General features: G+C 40.2%; 3 protein-coding genes across 3 annotated transcripts; 2 read left to right on the top strand and 1 right to left on the bottom strand.

Annotated features, from left to right (window-relative positions):
* Nucleotides 1-3,252, top strand: larp6b (La ribonucleoprotein 6, translational regulator b). Its single transcript, XM_063013221.1, has 4 exons — nucleotides 1-45; nucleotides 199-309; nucleotides 1,715-1,928; nucleotides 2,008-3,252. Exons 2-4 carry the CDS (start codon nucleotides 200-202, stop codon nucleotides 3,109-3,111), a joined length of 1,428 nt encoding a protein of 475 aa, XP_062869291.1. The 5' UTR covers nucleotides 1-45; nucleotide 199; the 3' UTR covers nucleotides 3,112-3,252.
* Nucleotides 3,253-5,926: 2,674 nt separating this feature from the next.
* Nucleotides 5,927-10,518, bottom strand: vmac (vimentin type intermediate filament associated coiled-coil protein). Its single transcript, XM_063012828.1, has 3 exons — nucleotides 10,219-10,518; nucleotides 9,905-10,105; nucleotides 5,927-8,276 (listed from the first exon to the last, which is right to left on the bottom strand). The coding sequence occupies exons 2-3, from the start codon at nucleotides 10,093-10,095 to the stop codon at nucleotides 7,922-7,924; spliced, it is 546 nt and encodes a 181-aa protein (XP_062868898.1). The 5' UTR covers nucleotides 10,096-10,105; nucleotides 10,219-10,518; the 3' UTR covers nucleotides 5,927-7,921.
* Nucleotides 10,519-13,440: 2,922 nt separating this feature from the next.
* Nucleotides 13,441-16,152, top strand: ndufa11 (NADH:ubiquinone oxidoreductase subunit A11). Its single transcript, XM_063013044.1, has 4 exons — nucleotides 13,441-13,554; nucleotides 15,018-15,110; nucleotides 15,524-15,646; nucleotides 15,970-16,152. The coding sequence occupies exons 1-4, from the start codon at nucleotides 13,476-13,478 to the stop codon at nucleotides 16,080-16,082; spliced, it is 408 nt and encodes a 135-aa protein (XP_062869114.1). The 5' UTR covers nucleotides 13,441-13,475; the 3' UTR covers nucleotides 16,083-16,152.
* Nucleotides 16,153-16,889: the final 737 nt, after the last annotated feature.

Below are 16,889 nucleotides of genomic sequence, written 5' to 3'. Positions count from 1 at the left end.
CCTCAGGAGCAGAGAGACAGGAAGCCCCACCAGCAGAGGCAGCAGGTGGGAAAAAGAACTTTGTAGTGCTTATTTTACAAGTAATCCTGTTTAATCAACCAAAATACAAATGTGTGTCTCTTCACTGAATGTACTAGCTTTTCCTGTGTTTTAAAAAAACCCAAAATAATTATGAATATACTTGTCTTTTGTTTGCAGCATGTCTTCCCCCATTTTCCCTGATATCTTCCATTGTGAAGACACCACGTACTTGAAAGGCCAGTCCTACTTCACCTTTACTGATGATGGACTTAATGATAGTTTGGATGGGTAAGATCTTGTCATTATTAATGCCCATTATTGAGTCTCATAAGTATCTTTATTACTTCCCTAACACTGAATAGCTCTATTATTATTCATAGTAACATGTCTTATAGACAGATATAGTACTTTTTGCTTACCTAGGATTTAGTTTGTACAGATGCCAAAGCATCATTATTGTTAACATTTAGCTCATGTGACTGGGCACCCAGGTCACCCATGTTTCAGCAGATTCATTGGTGAGTCTTGGATTACGTCTGACCATTCTTATGAATTTCCTTTTAATATAGGATTTTTTTCCTTTCCAACCTTTTACTGTGTGTACTTTTTAATGGGTAAAGCACACAAGTCACCAGTTATTATCTCTAACAATATATACACTGATCAGCCATAACATTAAAACCACCTCCTTGTTTCTACACTTACTGTCTATTTTATCAGCTCCACTGACCATATAGAAGCACTTTGTAGTTCTACAATTACTGAATCTAGTCCATCTGTTTCTCTGCATGCCTTGTTAGCCCACTTTCATGCTGTTCTTCAATGGTCAGGACCACTACAGAGCAGGTATTATTTAGGTGGTGGATCGTTCTCAGCACTGCAGTGACACTGACATGGTGGTGGTGTGTTAGTGTTAGTGTTTGTTGTGCTAATATGAGTGGATCAGACACAGCAATGCTGCTGGAGTTTTTAAACACCTCACTGTCCCTGCTGGACTGAAAATAGTCCACCAACCAAAAATATCCAGCCAACAGCACCCCATGGGCAGCTTGCTGTGACCACTGATGAAGGTCTAGAAGATGACCAACTCAAACAGCAGCAATAGATGAGCGATCGTCTCTGACTTTACATCTACAAGGTGGACCAACTAGGTAGGAGTGTCTAATAGAGTGGACAGTGAGTGGACACGTCTGATCCACTCATACCAGCACAACACACACTAACACACCACCACCATGTCAGTGTCACTGCAGTGCTGAGTGATCCACCACCTAAATAATACCTGCTCCATGGTGGTCCTGTGGTGGGTTCTGACCATTGAAGAACAGGGTAAAAGCAAGCTAAAAAGGTATGTAGGGAAACAGATGGACTACAGTCAGTAATTGTAGAACTACAAAGTGCTTCTATATGGTAAATGGAGCTGATAAAATAGACAGTAAGTGTAGAAACAAGGTGGTTTTAATGTTATGGCTGATCTGTGTATATTGCTTATTTCATATATAAATGTACAGTCACCCTGCTTTATTTTATTATTTGTGGTATTTTGGATAAACACAGGTGTGTATCAACTTTTTGATTAAATGTATTTGTTTTTAGCATGTGGAAATTTACTAAAAGTGGTGATAAAATCTGTACCTCTATAGAAAGGTTTGCTATAAATAAATTCAGGCAGTAACTAAACACTGGGTTTTAGGAGTTCAGCAGAACTGACTGATGTGTTTGAAGAGGATGGATGTGAGGGTGAGGCCTGGACTCCACCAGCAAGCGAATTAAGACATAAAATAGTCGCCCAGCTTGAGCACTACTTTTCGGATGAGAATCTTGAGACCGATGCCTTCCTCTTGAAACATGTCCAGAGAAACAAAATGGGCTACGTCAGTCTTAAGCTGTTGACATCATTTAAAAAGGTAAGACTTGCAGGGTCATTGGTAAAAATGGAGTGAAACTTACCTTGTAGTACTAATAATAAATAAAAAATTTTGGCAGATCAAAGATCTTACACGTGACTGGCGCAGTACGCTGGCTGCTGCATGTAGCTCTGAGCACCTAGAGGTAAACGATGCAGGGACCAAGGTACGACGAAATACGCCTATCCCAGACCGGCTGCTCTGCATCCCCACCAGTAAGCTCCTATTGGCTTGGAATTTTACGGGCAATTCAGATTCCACAGCGGTTGAAGATGGTGGGTCACCTGCTGCAGAACAACAGGGCATCATGGAGACTGCCATGTGTATGTTTAGTTCACATGGCGCAATAACATCCCTTCGCATCCTGCGCCCAGGAAAGGAAATCCCTGCCGAGCTTAAACGCTACACCAGAAAACATCCTGAGCTTGGGCGAAAGCTATGTGCCGTGGTCGAATATGAGTACTTGGAAGGAGCTCGCAAAGCCTTCGAGGCTTTGAACACAGAGGAGAAGGTGCATGGTGGGAAAGGTGTCCGTGTGGCACTTCTTGGGAGCCGTGGACCAAGGAAGCAAGAGAGCAGCCAGGGCCAAGTGGAGGAGGAGTTGGAGGAAGGTATTGAGAATGACTCTTCTAAAAAGCTGAACCAAAAGACCAGAAAGATCCTCTTTTCGCTGGAGGACTCTGCCATGTACAGCGCCTCAGAGTCAGACCTTGCTCCAGCCTCACCACATCCGAATCGTCGAGTCTCACGGCCTCAGTCTCTATACGGAAGCCCTCTGGCCATCCCACGGATTTCTAGTTATCGCTCCGACCCTTATAGGAATCCTCTGGGTAGTCCGGTTGGTAGCCCTCTTCAGCCACGCAAGCTTTTTTCTGGAGGTTATGCCACCTCGCACCTGGCCACATCTCCACTCTGCAGCACTCCTACCTTGGTGTGTAATTTGGAGTACAACAAAAGCAAGTCATCAGGGGATTTCCTACAGGAAGGCACAGGTAATGGGGGAAGTCCATGGGTCCAACGACGCAAAAAGGCTGCCCGGGCCTTCCAGCCAGAAAGTTGCCCTACATCTCCCAATAAGGTGAAGGCATTCGGTGTGCTTGTGATGCGACAGCCGCTGGGGCCTGATGGCACTAAGGGCTTCCACAACTGCATCGGGAGAGGACAAGTGCTGCTTCCCCAGTAATGCACTGGTGGGTCAATTCCAACAACATTCCAAAGCACTTTTTAAACCAGTGTTAAAATCATTGCTTTTGTCCAAAATAAATAATCTCTTCATGTATGCTATGAAATGTTTTGTATCAGATAAAATAAAGATGTAACCTGATATGTTTTCATTGTATTTTTTATATATATAATATACACTGACCAGCCATAACATTAAAACCACCTCCTTGTTTCTACACTCGCTGTCCATTTTATCAGCTTCACTTACCATATAGAAGCACTTTGTAGTTCTACGATTACTGACTGTAGTCCATCTGTTTCTCGGTGTGCTTTGTTACCCCCCTTTCATGCTGTTCTTCAATGGTCAGGACCACCACAGAGCAGGTATTATTTAGGTGGTGGATCATTCTCAGCACTGCAGTGACACTGACATGGTGGTGGTGTGTTAGTGTGTGTTGTGCTGGTATGAGTGGATAAAACACAGCAGTGCTGCTGGAGTTTTTAAATACCATGTCCACTCACTGTCCACTCTATTAGACACTCCTACCTAGTTGGTTCACCTTGTAGATGTAAAGTCAAGGGCGATCGCTCATCTGTTGCTGCTGGTTGAGTTGTTCATCTTCTGGACCTTCATCAGTGGTCAGATGCTGCCCATGGGATGCTGTTGGCTGGATATTTTTGGTTGGTGGACTATTCTCAGTCCAGCAGGGACAATGAGGTGACCATTGAAGAACAGAGTAAAAGGAGGTTTAAAAAGTATATAGAGAAACAGATGGACTACAGTCAGTAATTGTAGAACTACAAAGTACTCCTATATGGTAAGTGGAGCTGATAAAATGGACAGTGAGTGTAGAAACAAGGAGGTGGTTTTAATGTTATGGCTGATCAGTGTATAAATACACTTATTCTGTCTGATTTTAAACTAATAGGATAAAGTTTGACCTAGTTCATACTTGACCTATAAACTCAAAGTTAAATAAACTGAATTAATATTTATATTACAATTTTCACAACTGGTTCCAACAACTGCTTCACTGTTACTACAGTATATAACATTCTTAATGTGTCCCAGTGGGCACGTTAAAAATTAGGAGAGAAATTTGTCAACCCTCATGTTCTGTTTGGAGTCCCTGAAACCCCAGAGTCTCTAACAGCTCAGAAAATGTGCTTGATAACTTTATGGAAACTGCAAATAAAAAATAAATGTATTGATATTTCAGTCCTAACACCCCCTAATGTATCCACTTCTGTTTAGGGGTCTCTGAAACCCAGGTTAGAATATGTAATTAAAGGCAAAAGAGAGACAGTACAAGAGTTAAATGGTGTAGTTCGCAGTACAGCTATGGTTAACTTCACGTTTAAGAATTAGGTTTGGTTTTGCCAGCTTTGCAAATGCAGTTTAACAAAAATAGGCATCTAAAAGGCAAGGCCTGGCCAAATCCTCACAAAATCAAGTCAGATTAATGTGGGGTGTGACTGTAGAATGTTGGCGGAAGGCGGAAAGCTTAGCACCATCATTGAGGCCTATAGGATCTCTGGGGTGGAGCTGCACCAGTGCCATGAAAAAGTGTGTTGTGGGATTAAGGACAGCGCGAATTGCCAGTGAATGTCTATGCCACCCTACTTTAGTCATTTAGATTAAGATCTTATCTCTGTTTAACCAATGTAAGGGTTCGTAATTGGGGCTTTACATCTACAGAACAGTGTTTACACTGTAAAACAATTCTCAAACAACTCCTTAATAGTCATTAACTAAGATACTTGTAGTTTTAGATATTACACTGTTCAGTACAGATACTGCCTGTCAATATACTGTAGAGTGCTGCATCACAAAAGGGCAATGTGTCATTTGTCATTATTTGTTGTAATAATTTACTCGTTGTGGTTGTGAAAAGATAAATGTCAAATTTGTACAGAAGTAATGCAACTGCATTTGAGACCGAAAGAATATTTGGACATGTAAGAAGTGTTACACTGATTAGCCATAACATTAAAACCACCTCCTTGTTTCTAAACTCACTGTCCATTTTATCAGCTCCACTTACTCTACATACCTTTTTAGCCTGCTTTCACCCTGTTCTTCAATAGTCAGGAACCCCACAGGACAACCACAGAGCAGTTATTCGGGTGGTGGATGATTCTCAGCACTGCAGTGACACTGACACGGTGGTGGTGTGTTAGTGTGTGTTGTGCTGGTATAAGTGGATCAGACACAGCAGCGCTGCTGGAGTTTTTAAATACCGTGTCCAGTCACTGTCCACTCTGTTAGACACTCCTACCTAGTTGGTCCACCTTATAGATGTAAAGTCAGAGACGATCGCTCATCTATTGCTACTGTTTGAGTTGGTCATTATCTAGACCTTCGTCAGTGGTCACAGGACACTACTCACGGGGCTGGATATTAGTTGGTTTGTGGACTATTCTCAGTCCAGCAGGGACAAAAGTGAGGTGTTTCAAAAACTCCATCAGTATTGCTGTGTCTGATCCACTCATATCAGCATAACACACACTAACACACCACCACCATGTCAGTGTCACTGCAGTGCTGAGAATGATCCACCACCTAAATAATACCTGCTCTGTGGGAGTCCTGTGGGGGTTCTGACCATTGAAGAACAGCATAAAAGGGGGCTAACAAAGCATGCAGAGACACAGATGGACTACAGTCAGTAATTGTAGAACTACAAAGTGCTTCAATATGGTAAGTGGAGCTGATAAAATGGACAGTGAGTGTAGAAACAAGGAGGTGGTTTTAATGTTATGGCTGATCAGTGTATATTAAAAGATAAAAGCAACACCCACATGCGTACAAAATAAAATGAGCTTCAACAGAATACCAAAATAAGTTTATTAGTGTATTCAGAATAAAATATTCAAAAGACCCAACAATCATATTTGAGGCACCAATTAACCTGTAAAAAGGAAAGGTAACATGCCCTGAAAATCGCCCTGTGCCATGATGCAATAGCACATTTCATTTATTTTCTTTGCATAAACCTTGGGGGTTGGGGTGGACTGAACAGACTTTCTAGCTCCAAACCGTACAATTATAGCATAAAATATGTGCAACAGTTAATTAGCCATCTACATAGCAGCCACACTAAAGGACTAACCAAAGAACACCAAACCAAGTCTGTTAGAAATGATGGACAAGATTATTAAAACTTGCATATATTTAAAACCAAATATGATTCCCAACCAAAAAGAAAGCAACAATTTAATGACATCTAAATCATGATGTCAAGCAAATATAAATATACTTAAAGCACCTATAAGCTGGGAGAAACCAAACCAGACAGCAACATCCTTCATTACATTTACATTACAAATATTACTGACCTAGTTTAATGTAACAGCAAAATTTAAAAGACAAATATATGACTTATTTAAGTGAACCAAAAGCATTTGTTGGTTAAAATGTGGGTTACAATGGGTAATAAGTACCCAAGTGCATAATAATCAGAAACAATTTTATGAGAAAAAAATATATAGTTACACCAAGGAATTGACTATAAATTCTGTACCTGAATTTTTTTACTGTATTTGCCTTTTTCATTACCACAAGCAACTAAACAATTTTATTGTTACTGTAATGTGAAAATTTCTGTTTTGCAATTTTTCCTCTAATTTTGCTCCCTAATCTAGTCGTACCCAATCACCCTGATTGCATTACGCTTCCTCTACCGACGCTAACCTCCACTGCTGACTGAGGAGCGCCGCAACTGACACACGCCCCCTCCGACTGCATCTTTTCACCTGCACAAAGCGAGTCCATATGCGGATCAGCTTTGTGTACGGAGAGCCACACCCTGATCAATGCATTATTCCTCGGCTCTGTGCAGGCGCCATCAATCAGCCAATAGAGGCTGTAATTGCATCACTTATGAGGAGTCCCTGGTCCGGCTTCCCACCCTGTATAAACAATAGCCAATCGTTGTTCATGCAGACGCCCAGCCCAGTCGAATGGCAGAGCTCTCCATGCACAAGGCTGATCCGCATATGAACTCGCTTTGTGAAGGTGAACAGATGCAGTCGGCTACTGCTCACGTGTCGAGGGGATGTGTCAGTTCGTTCTCCTCAATCAGGGGTGGGGGTCAGCACCAGTAGAGAGGAAGCATAACGCAACTGGGTAAACATTGGACGTGCTATAAATCAGGAGAAATGCATAAAAAACATTTAAATTACAAACAGTGATTATTAACAAAGTGTTTAAATCATTAACAGGAAATTTAGTAGGGTTTTTGGCCTCATGCCTGAATATAATAGCAGGACACGGCTGATCATGTTATATTATCTAATGCTGTCAAGAACAGCTTTGATATGGGTTGCGTATTTATTTGTTCAACCTTTTAGAGCAGCTTAAAGCTAGTTTGGCATTTTGATGGTTAGGCAGCTTTAAGTGTTGTTCACATTCATTATGTAAGCCTAGTACCTTTTGACTGTTTTGTATATTTTTTGTATGTTGTATCATACTTGGGTAAAAGCTATTAATCAACTAATGACAGTCAGTTAACATATACTAATTATGTTATATATAATTTAAAATAAAATGTACACTGTAAATTGGGCTGTGCATGCATCATAAGATCACTCTGCATGGACCCTTAAATAAACCTGCTCTCCCAGCACAGCTTTGATATAATACTATAGAAACGGCTCACTGAATCACACTCATGCTACTCTAATGAATTACATTTGTCAGACCAGTAAACATACACAGATGAACAGAAAATAAATAATCAAATGCAGGTCAATCCTTCTTACTGCAATCATAGTCTTGATATTCCCAAGTCAAGAAAAAAAAAAAAAACAACCTGCAGCTCAGCTTTTCATACTGTTGTCCCAAACATTACGCCGTCTAATTCCGGATCGTCCATGTCATCTTCGCTGAGTGAAAAGTCTTTGTGATTGGAAAGGCCGCCGGGGCTGCAGTTGGACTCTCCCTCCGTTAAAGAGGAATCCGCTGAGTGCTTACCCAAGTCAGTAACAGGCCCCATTCTCTCAACCTCAGCCATTTGGGCCAGCATGCTGTCCAAAAGGGGACGGTTTTTACAGATGTTGTCTAACAGCTGACAACGATGCTGTAACTGGCTAATCAGGGAATCCTTCTCTTTTATCATGTGCTGGAGCTTCTGAATAGATTCCTCGGACTGACAAAGTTTCTCATGGAGGTAGGAAATCTCTCTAAAAAAGAGAACAGAAAAAGAAGCAAGAATGAGCCTACTTCGAAAAAGGACAACAGAAATGATATAAACAAACAAAGATTTAAAAAAAAGATCATTAACATTTACAGAAAGATTCAATATAGTTTAACCCAGTTATCTTAACAAGATTAAACCGTTTTAAAGGCCCTTAACCCTCAATTGTTTGCACTGCGTATGTTTTTTAGGCCACCCCTTAGTTTGACTGACACACACCTAGAACAGTCACCGTCTATCCCATTTTAAATTGTACTCCTGACTTTAAGCCTAGTGTTTTCAGGTGCTGCTGGACCCAACACAAGCCTGACCAGGACGAAATAGTTGAGGGGGAAATATTTATGAACGTTAGAAGGCTAGCAAAAACAGGGATCCTGAAACAGGGTGTGTCTTTACCTTCCCACCATTCCCCATCATCATATGACCCAGTTTTTAGTGGTGTGCGATACTGCAAAATTTGGTATTGATCCAATACTAAGTAAATACAGGGCCAGTATCGCCGATACCGATACCTTTTAATAATTAAGGTAGATGCATCATCAAATTGCTAAATCTGAATGAATTTATATGACCTTTAAGTGTATTATTGTAATACATACATTTTTGTAAGTAGCTGCTCTCAGTAGGGTTGTAAATAAATTCAGTTTTTTTTCCCCCTTTAGCGCATCCAATTGTTCAGTTTGCATCGTGCTTCCTCTCTGTCTATGCCGAACCCTGCCCTGACCGAGGAGATCGAAGCTAACCCACATCCCCTCCGAAACATGGGCAGCAACCGGATGCATTTTTGCCACCCACACATTGATGAGTGTGGCGCCACCAAGCGTTGTGGCGTCACCGGTAAGGCAGAGCTGGATTCGATACGATGTACTCAGAATCCAGTTCTGGTTGCAGCGTGTGTTTTTACCGCTGCGCCACCTGAGCGGCATAAATTCAGTTTTTTAAGTGCTTTACTTTCTCACAACGTTACCATCATGGCGTATCACCACAAAGCGGCTAACTCATACCACATAGTTGTGTTTGCTGGGTGAATAAATTTGTACATTTTTACTAGTGACCGAATACATGTCCTTGTTAATTTAAAATAAAAAAATAGATGCTGTTCTGTTTACATTTATAAGCACAAAGTCAAAAGAAAAAAGCTCTCATTCACCAAAACACAACACACAAGAGCCTCACTACGCATGCTCACATTATCCATTTGCGTAAGGTGCGCAAAGTGCGTAAGGTGCGTCCGTACTTCACGTACGTATAGTTTACACTATTAGTTCCATAAAATTGCCCTTATTTCTATGTCTGCAAAGCAAAGTATTAAAAAAACTTACAATTTCCCAATGCCTACCAACGTACTGATGTCTGTTAGGATTTTAACAACATAACAACGTGACGGTACCACAACACAGGAGTAATGTGTGCATGTTAGATGTGAGAGGAGCCGCTACTGTCTGTACAGACAAAACGTTGGTATGGATAATATCGATATTTGGATCGATCCGCCCACCATTACCTTGCAGCTATAGTCGTGTATCATAAATGCTGCTGATCAAATAGTAGATCAGTAATTTAAACTATGATCAAACACTGTAAGACTTATGATCAAGCACTAGATGATTTTACCTGTCCTTATTCTCGGTTATCTCCCTAGTTGCAGATCTGAGCTGTTCGTCTTTGCGGATCAGGCTCTCTGCTTGTTCTCGCACCGTGTTCTCGGCTGCTTCTAATCTCTGTTCCAGATCTCCCACCCTCCTGTGCAGGGCAGCCAGATGTGCGTTTGCCTCCCTGATCTGAACCGGTGATGGAGACGACATGTCAACAACCCTGGCAAAAGAATAAATAAGTTAAGAAAATATTTGATGCACATCAACAAGACTGTTAATTTAATAATTAAATCAGTACTGGATAAAAGCTGGGATTACGATCGCTTTACATACCCTCTGGGTGTGCTCCAACTCCAGGCTAATGCCGAGCAGTTACCTCAGCTTCATCGAAGAATAACGGTATTTTTAGCCTAGCAAGCTAGCTAACATAATAGCTAGCAAGCTCGCTCAATTTGAGCCTTTCCAGTCTCTCGTTCATGCATTGAGACTATGAGATAAGGCCTTACATCATATCTACCAGAAATATTTTAAGCCTTCAAGAAAACAGCTCGGCCATTTACGCATTTTTGTCCAACTGTGGGAAATAAATTCGCATTTCTGGTTTCCATTCAGTTTCCCTCAGCTGACGTGTTAGCTACATTAACCTGCAACAAGCTTTCAACCTGTAGGCGCTTCGCCCCGGAACTGAAGGTCTGTGAGCGTTAACGACGGCTGTGTACCAATTAACGCTCACAGTCCCTACAGTACTGCACTAGTTAGGGTGTGATGTGTGGGTTTTAGGACGCTTAGTAGTGCACACGCTAAGCCTTTGTGAACTGTTTGTAACTCGGCCGGTTACATAAAATTTAAAGATCCATTCTGGTGCTCGTACATAACAGATGGTGACTGAAAAATACGCCCAACAGATGGAAACTTAGTTTGAAAAAATACCCCGATTTTAAAACAAACTTATTTAGATTTAATCATTTAATCTTCAGTTAATCTTTAACAAACTAAAAAAAAGCCTTCACAGCCCAGATGGCCAAATAATCTTATTCAAAAACTACTACTAATGGCCAAATAATAATAATAACAACAACAACAACAACAACAACAACAATATTAATACTAAATATTATTAATAATAATATAACAATAATACAAATATTATAAAATAAAAAATAATATAAAATATAAAAATAATATAATAACGCTGGCGGGCCGTGATCCGCATTATTGATTTAGCACAGTTTTTTTTACGCCGGATGCCCTTTCTGACACAACCCTCCCTATTTATCCGGGCTTGGGACCAGCACTATAATGCCCTGGTTTAGGCATCCTAGCGGCTAGGTACTAGGTTCATCCATTTTCTTATCCGCTTATCCAATTAGGGTCGCTTTTCAATGGGCGCAGGCAAGGACGGATTAAGGATAGTCTGGGTTCCTGGGCAAAGAAATGCCCAGGTCGACCCCCCCCCCCCCCCCCTCCAAAACCATAAATTAATTAATACATTAAACAACCTGTCAATAACTAACCCTAACACAAGAATCTATTTTATATAAGTTTCTTTCTACTCTTCTTTCTTGCAAAGTCATCCACTAATTCATCAAAATTAAGCTGTCTGACCAAATCTGATTCAATGGCCAGAAGTGAATGTGAGTTCAGGCGGTTTTGGCGCATCCTAATCCTGAGTTCATTCTTAATACGAGCCAGTTTGGAGAATGAACGCTCCCCTTCACAATTTGTGATAGGCACAGTCAAAAAAAGTCTAAGTGCTATGTAGACATTTGGAATGGTTGACTGTAAATTCAAATTTATCATGGTTTTGAGCATTTTACTAGGACATTTTTCTTTTTCTGTTATGAATGATTTGTATTGTATCAATTCATCTGCCAGGCTCATGTTCAGATCTGAAGGATCTGCTGCAGCGAGTGAGTTAGCCTTTAAAGTGAGCTCACTGTTGGACATATTGTCAGGCATGAAAAGAACATCAAATAGCTCAGTTAAGTGTGTGTATGCATTCAAACGGTGGTTGAGACAGGACACAAGTTTGTCAATGACAACACTGAAAGTTTCGATCCGAAACTTGTCCTTTCCGTTAAATGCTACACCTGGCTCTGCACTATCATCAGACATAATTTTGCGCTTCTTTGTATGCTGGAGGTCATGCCTGTACTCTTGGGAGACAGCAGTGGTGACATTTAAAGCTGCCCCTTCAAACACCTCAGAGTTATCTCTCTGTGCTGCCACAAAGTCTCGTAAAGACAAGAGAAGTTGTGTAGCTGTACATATGTCAATATCATGCCTCTGCAGCTGCAGGCTTGTGGCTTGGAACCTCTGTAGTATTGTGTCCCAGAAGTATGCCATGAAGGTCATCTCCAACGTGTCCAATTTGTCACAGAGTGCAGAGGCTTCACTTCGAGTTACACATTTCTCCTCCATATCTTTAGACATATCATTCAATGTCTCTCTCAGTTGTGCATAATATTTCCAAAGAGCATTAGTTGACTCAGCTCGTGCGCTCCATCGAGTACCTGACAGTGATTTCAGTGTGAGTTTGATATCAGTATCACGGAAAACCTTTCCCCACCTGTGTGTAGATGATGCACAAAATGTGTACATTGCCTGTACAAAGTCAAAAAAACGTCCAGCTTCTGGGCTACTGTCAACAGCATTGACACCAACTAAATTCAGTGAATGTGCTGCACAGGGGACATAACAAATCAAAGGGTTTCTTTGTTTAAGATGAGCTTGGACTCCATTGTACTTTCCCGACATGTTACTTGCATTATCATATGACTGGCCCCTACAGTTGGATAAGTCTAGGCCCAGATTCCCCACCATAGCAACGACACACTCTGCCAAACTGTCCCCACTATGGTTTTCAATAGGCTCGAAAGCTAGAAAACGCTCAACTACATGTCCGTCATTATTAACAAACCTGAAAATAAAAGTAAGTTGGTCCACATGAGCAAGGTCTGGAGTGGAGTCAACTATAACAGAGGAGTATTTTGGCTAGGGCCCAAAAGCATGGCTAGGGGCCCCAAAAGCATGGCTAGGGCCCCCAAGAGGCCCTGGGGTCAAAGTCCCTAATAGTCAGAGGATCCTTAAAATGGAGGGCCCTCGGAAATAAAAATATATTGTATCATAAATGTTGATAGGCATCGCAAAATGTTTTGGGCCAGGGCCCCCCCGGGGCCCCCTGACCTCAAGGGCCCCTGGGCGCTGGCCCCACTGGCCCGGTCAGTAATCCAGCCATGGGCGCAGGGCACACAGTAACACCCTGGACGGGACGCCAGTCCATCACAGGGCAGACACACACACACACACATACACACACCCAGCATTCATTATTTAGATAAATAAAATATTTTATTTTTTAAGAGACATAATGAAATAAAAATTTATTTAACATAATTTATCTTCAATTTCATTTTGTTTAAAACATCGGGGGAAAAATCGTTAACAAACATTTAAGAAGATTAATGAAATGGTTTACTGAACTCCAGGTCTGTAGGTGGCTGCACATGCTCAGTAGTTGCTTCCACAAATCCTGAAGACCTCGCGACTGTAGTCTCGCGAGAGCACCGTGTGTCCTTGTTTTGTCCATAATGGGGTACTGGGAGCTGGAAGAGGGTAAAGATTGTGTGGAGAAAACATGGATTACCACCAAACTAGCGACTGCTATCGGTCAGTTTTTACGGTTTCTGTCACGGCATTAAATGTACATTTATGTGGGTTGTCGTCTTGTAACAAGCGGTAGCTGTCATTAACCTGCTAGCCGGCTAGCATCGAAGCTAAATATGTAACCACCTAGCTTTACTCTTCAGTTGAGAATAAGAGAACTGCAGTGCACAATTTCTTTATTTCGTTACATTTTAGAATTTCGTAATGCTATATATTTTAAACCCTCGACATTTGTTATTATTTAATTATTTATTGACTTATTTTGCGATTTCTTAGGGATTACTAATAGGAAACACACATAAGGTGAATTAACCTTTGCCTACTTAATTAAACATTAGTGTAGATAAAAAAACAGCCAAAATAATCCACCATTTAAAAGTAAAGATGTATGTATACAATATATATATTATTTATTTATTTGGATTTTAACATTACACAAGATTCATAAGTTTACAAGTTTAATGTCAAATACAGTCATGGACAATTCAGTGTCTCCAATTCACCTCACTTGCATGTCTTTGGACTGTGGGAGGAAACCGGAGCTCCCGGTAGAAACCCACACAGACACGGGGAGAACATGCAAACTCCAATTAGAAAGGACCCAGACCATCCCACCTGGGGATCGAAGCCAGGACCTTCTAGGTGTAAGGTGACAGTGTGACCCACTGAGCAACAGTAAATAACATTAAATGCAAGAAGGCAACTTCTGACCTGCAGCTGATTGTAGTTCAACATTCATTTGAATAAATCTTGTATGTAGGGATGTAACGATACACTCTACCCACGATTCGATATGATTCACGATACTGGGTTCACGACACAATAATGAATGACCTTTTATTTCTGAGGTAGGTACAAACTATGCAAAATAATGCTGCACATTTCCCTTTTTGTGTAAAAAATAAAAACTGAAATGAAATGTTAAAACAAATCCCACATTATTTCAATAAATGAATAATACAAATAAAGAAAGTATCCTCACATAAATAAAATTGGCTGGAAAATCATGTACAATTCTGTGTAGTGATGTCAACCAGGCGAGGTGAATAGCGCCAGTGCCCTCTGCTGTTTAAAGTGAATATCGATTCATTTTACATGAATTAACAATTCAAATCGTGGCACATGTGCAACAATTTTTAACTGCCTTTTGATGCATCGTTACATCCCTACTGATTGCACAAATCCAAATATCATGCACACATGTAACAGGGCAGAGCACACCTTGTCACTGAAGTGGCAGGTGATTTTTGGACCTAGAAAATCTCCAAACTGTGCTGGAATCCAGTCATACAGTATCAGATTTGTGAACTTACGTTAAACATTGCCTGGTTTTGTGTGGTCCTGAGAAGGTCTGCAATGGAACAGTATAATCACTATAAGCAAATAATGGCTTGTTTGTGATGATGCATTGCTTTGTTTGCATTTTTGCAGGAATGTATTGTAATATAATGGTATTGTCTGTGTAGGGCTTGTCGGCTCAGCATACCACATTGTGTTATTTCGACCTGAGACTGCTGTTGACGCTTTGATGAGGGCAGCGAATGGCACAGTCACAATGGGTATGTAAAAGTGAAATTGATTTTTTTAAATTTGATGGATAAGTGCAAATTAAATCTCTACATAGCATATGGTCATATATCATACAAATACACTTTGGGAGTATACTATTTAATCCTATCTATTGTTTCGTATTGTGCCCCCCGGTTCTTCATCACTTAAAAACAATTCTGCTAATACACTCCACTACCATGTTCTTACTATGTTTGTGTAAGTGTTGTAGCTCATAAAATGGCCAATAAATAAATGACTTTTTGAAATTACAGTAGTTTTTGTATAAGATGTGACCAGTCACATTGGTGGTTTGCATCATTAGCACTGCATGTCCTTATCAAGACACCTTCACAAGTACCAAAAAGACTTCTTGTTGTGCTCAGGTATTATAACCCTTGTGGTGTACATCTGATATTTTCAGCTTCTCTGGGTGCGATATTCGGAATGACCACTTGTCTGAGTGCACATGTTAGGGATGCACCTGACGACCCTACCAACTACTTCCTCGGTGGATGTGCATCAGGAGCATTTCTTGGTGCTCGAAGTGAGTATTTTAAAAAGAATAGAGAGCATGAGTTGCATTTTTGTACTACTACATTATTATAGCAACCAGCTGTAATTTTCATGTACCTTATAGTAAGTGTTAAAACATCATGGCAGGGCAGCATGTGTGGTCACTGAATGCCATTCAGGAGTACAGAGCAGTAGATGATCTCTCGTGCTGTTATAAAATTTCTTCTTTGTACTGTAAAAAAACAGTATTTGTTTATACACTTTCAGGTGGGGATAAAGCATGCAGTTGTTTTAAGGTATTAATACAAGTTGGAAGGTTTGACTAAATTACTGTTGAATTTTCTCTGTTTGTAGCCCACAGTGCTGTGACTGGCACAACTGCTTGTCTGGGTCTGGGGCTTGTGGCCATGTTCACTAAGGTTGGAAAGATGGAAGGCTGGAGGTTATCCGGTGAACCCAGACTATAAAACCTCAATCTCAAATTATTGTTGTGTTCATATTGTATATTGCTTAAATAAATCTTTATGAATGGATAAAGTTTGGAATGGTCATAATTTATGTTTTAATCATTTTTAAAAGAAGATAAAAGAAAATAAAAAACTGAGTAACCAACACTAGCTACTTAGTCCACCAGTGTATGTTTCAGGAAAAAAGGTCAAGTGTGAGAGTATACACCAGGCAGAAATTAAAAAGAGCGGAACAGCCATTTAATCTTTACCCTCTTCCAGCTCCCAGTGGCCCATTGTTTCTGCAGTTCTTACAATTACTAACATTTAGAGTTTGTAAATTTACATTCTCACTGCAGATTTACTCTGATTTATAATACTGCTGTACTCTTTATAATACTCTCCTTGACACATTCATTTATAAAAAAACACTACTGTAGGTGTAATGAGCTGGCCTACAATATAATTGTAAAATTTAATAGCAATACCTACAATATTTTATAATATTTTACAACTGGCCACTATTAATAAATTAAATCACTAAGAATCAGGGCATTAATCGCGTTAATTAAATCGTAAATTTTAATCGCGATTTAAAAAAATTAATCGAGACATGAACGCAACCACATTGCGATTAATTTGGTTCTTTAATCGCGATTAATCTCGATTAAAAATTTTAATCGCGTGACAGCCCTACTAAGAATATGACCTATGGTTTGCTAGCATCATTAGTGTTGCACTAATTGTATTTGGTTTGATGAAATTTACAAAATAGCATCAATGTAATTATATTTAGTATATATAAGTAGTATAAGTAGTAATATAAGT

The sequence above is a fragment of the Trichomycterus rosablanca genome, chromosome 17 (assembly GCF_030014385.1).
Source record: "Trichomycterus rosablanca isolate fTriRos1 chromosome 17, fTriRos1.hap1, whole genome shotgun sequence".
In the NCBI taxonomy this organism is placed as follows: domain Eukaryota; kingdom Metazoa; phylum Chordata; class Actinopteri; order Siluriformes; family Trichomycteridae; genus Trichomycterus; species Trichomycterus rosablanca.
Note: the sequence above shows the minus strand (reverse complement) of the source record. Positions and strands in the feature narration are given on the sequence as shown.

What these genes read in the sequence shown, in the direction of transcription:
- vmac (XM_063012828.1), bottom strand. Translation starts at nt 10,095, where the DNA reads ATGTCGTCTCCATCACCGGTTCAGATCAGGGAGGCAAACGCACATCTG. An exon ending in ATAACCGAGAATAAGGACAG is followed by an intron (nt 8,277 to 9,904) that starts GTAAAATCATCT and finishes TCTCTTTTTTAG; the next exon opens with AGAGATTTCCTACCTCCATG.
- ndufa11 (XM_063013044.1), top strand. Translation starts at nt 13,476, where the DNA reads ATGGGGTACTGGGAGCTGGAAGAGGGTAAAGATTGTGTGGAGAAAACA. An exon ending in CAAACTAGCGACTGCTATCG is followed by an intron (nt 13,555 to 15,017) that starts GTCAGTTTTTAC and finishes TTGTCTGTGTAG; the next exon opens with GGCTTGTCGGCTCAGCATAC. An exon ending in GAATGGCACAGTCACAATGG is followed by an intron (nt 15,111 to 15,523) that starts GTATGTAAAAGT and finishes TGATATTTTCAG; the next exon opens with CTTCTCTGGGTGCGATATTC.
- larp6b (XM_063013221.1), top strand. Translation starts at nt 200, where the DNA reads ATGTCTTCCCCCATTTTCCCTGATATCTTCCATTGTGAAGACACCACG. An exon ending in CTTAATGATAGTTTGGATGG is followed by an intron (nt 310 to 1,714) that starts GTAAGATCTTGT and finishes ACTGGGTTTTAG; the next exon opens with GAGTTCAGCAGAACTGACTG. An exon ending in TGTTGACATCATTTAAAAAG is followed by an intron (nt 1,929 to 2,007) that starts GTAAGACTTGCA and finishes AAATTTTGGCAG; the next exon opens with ATCAAAGATCTTACACGTGA.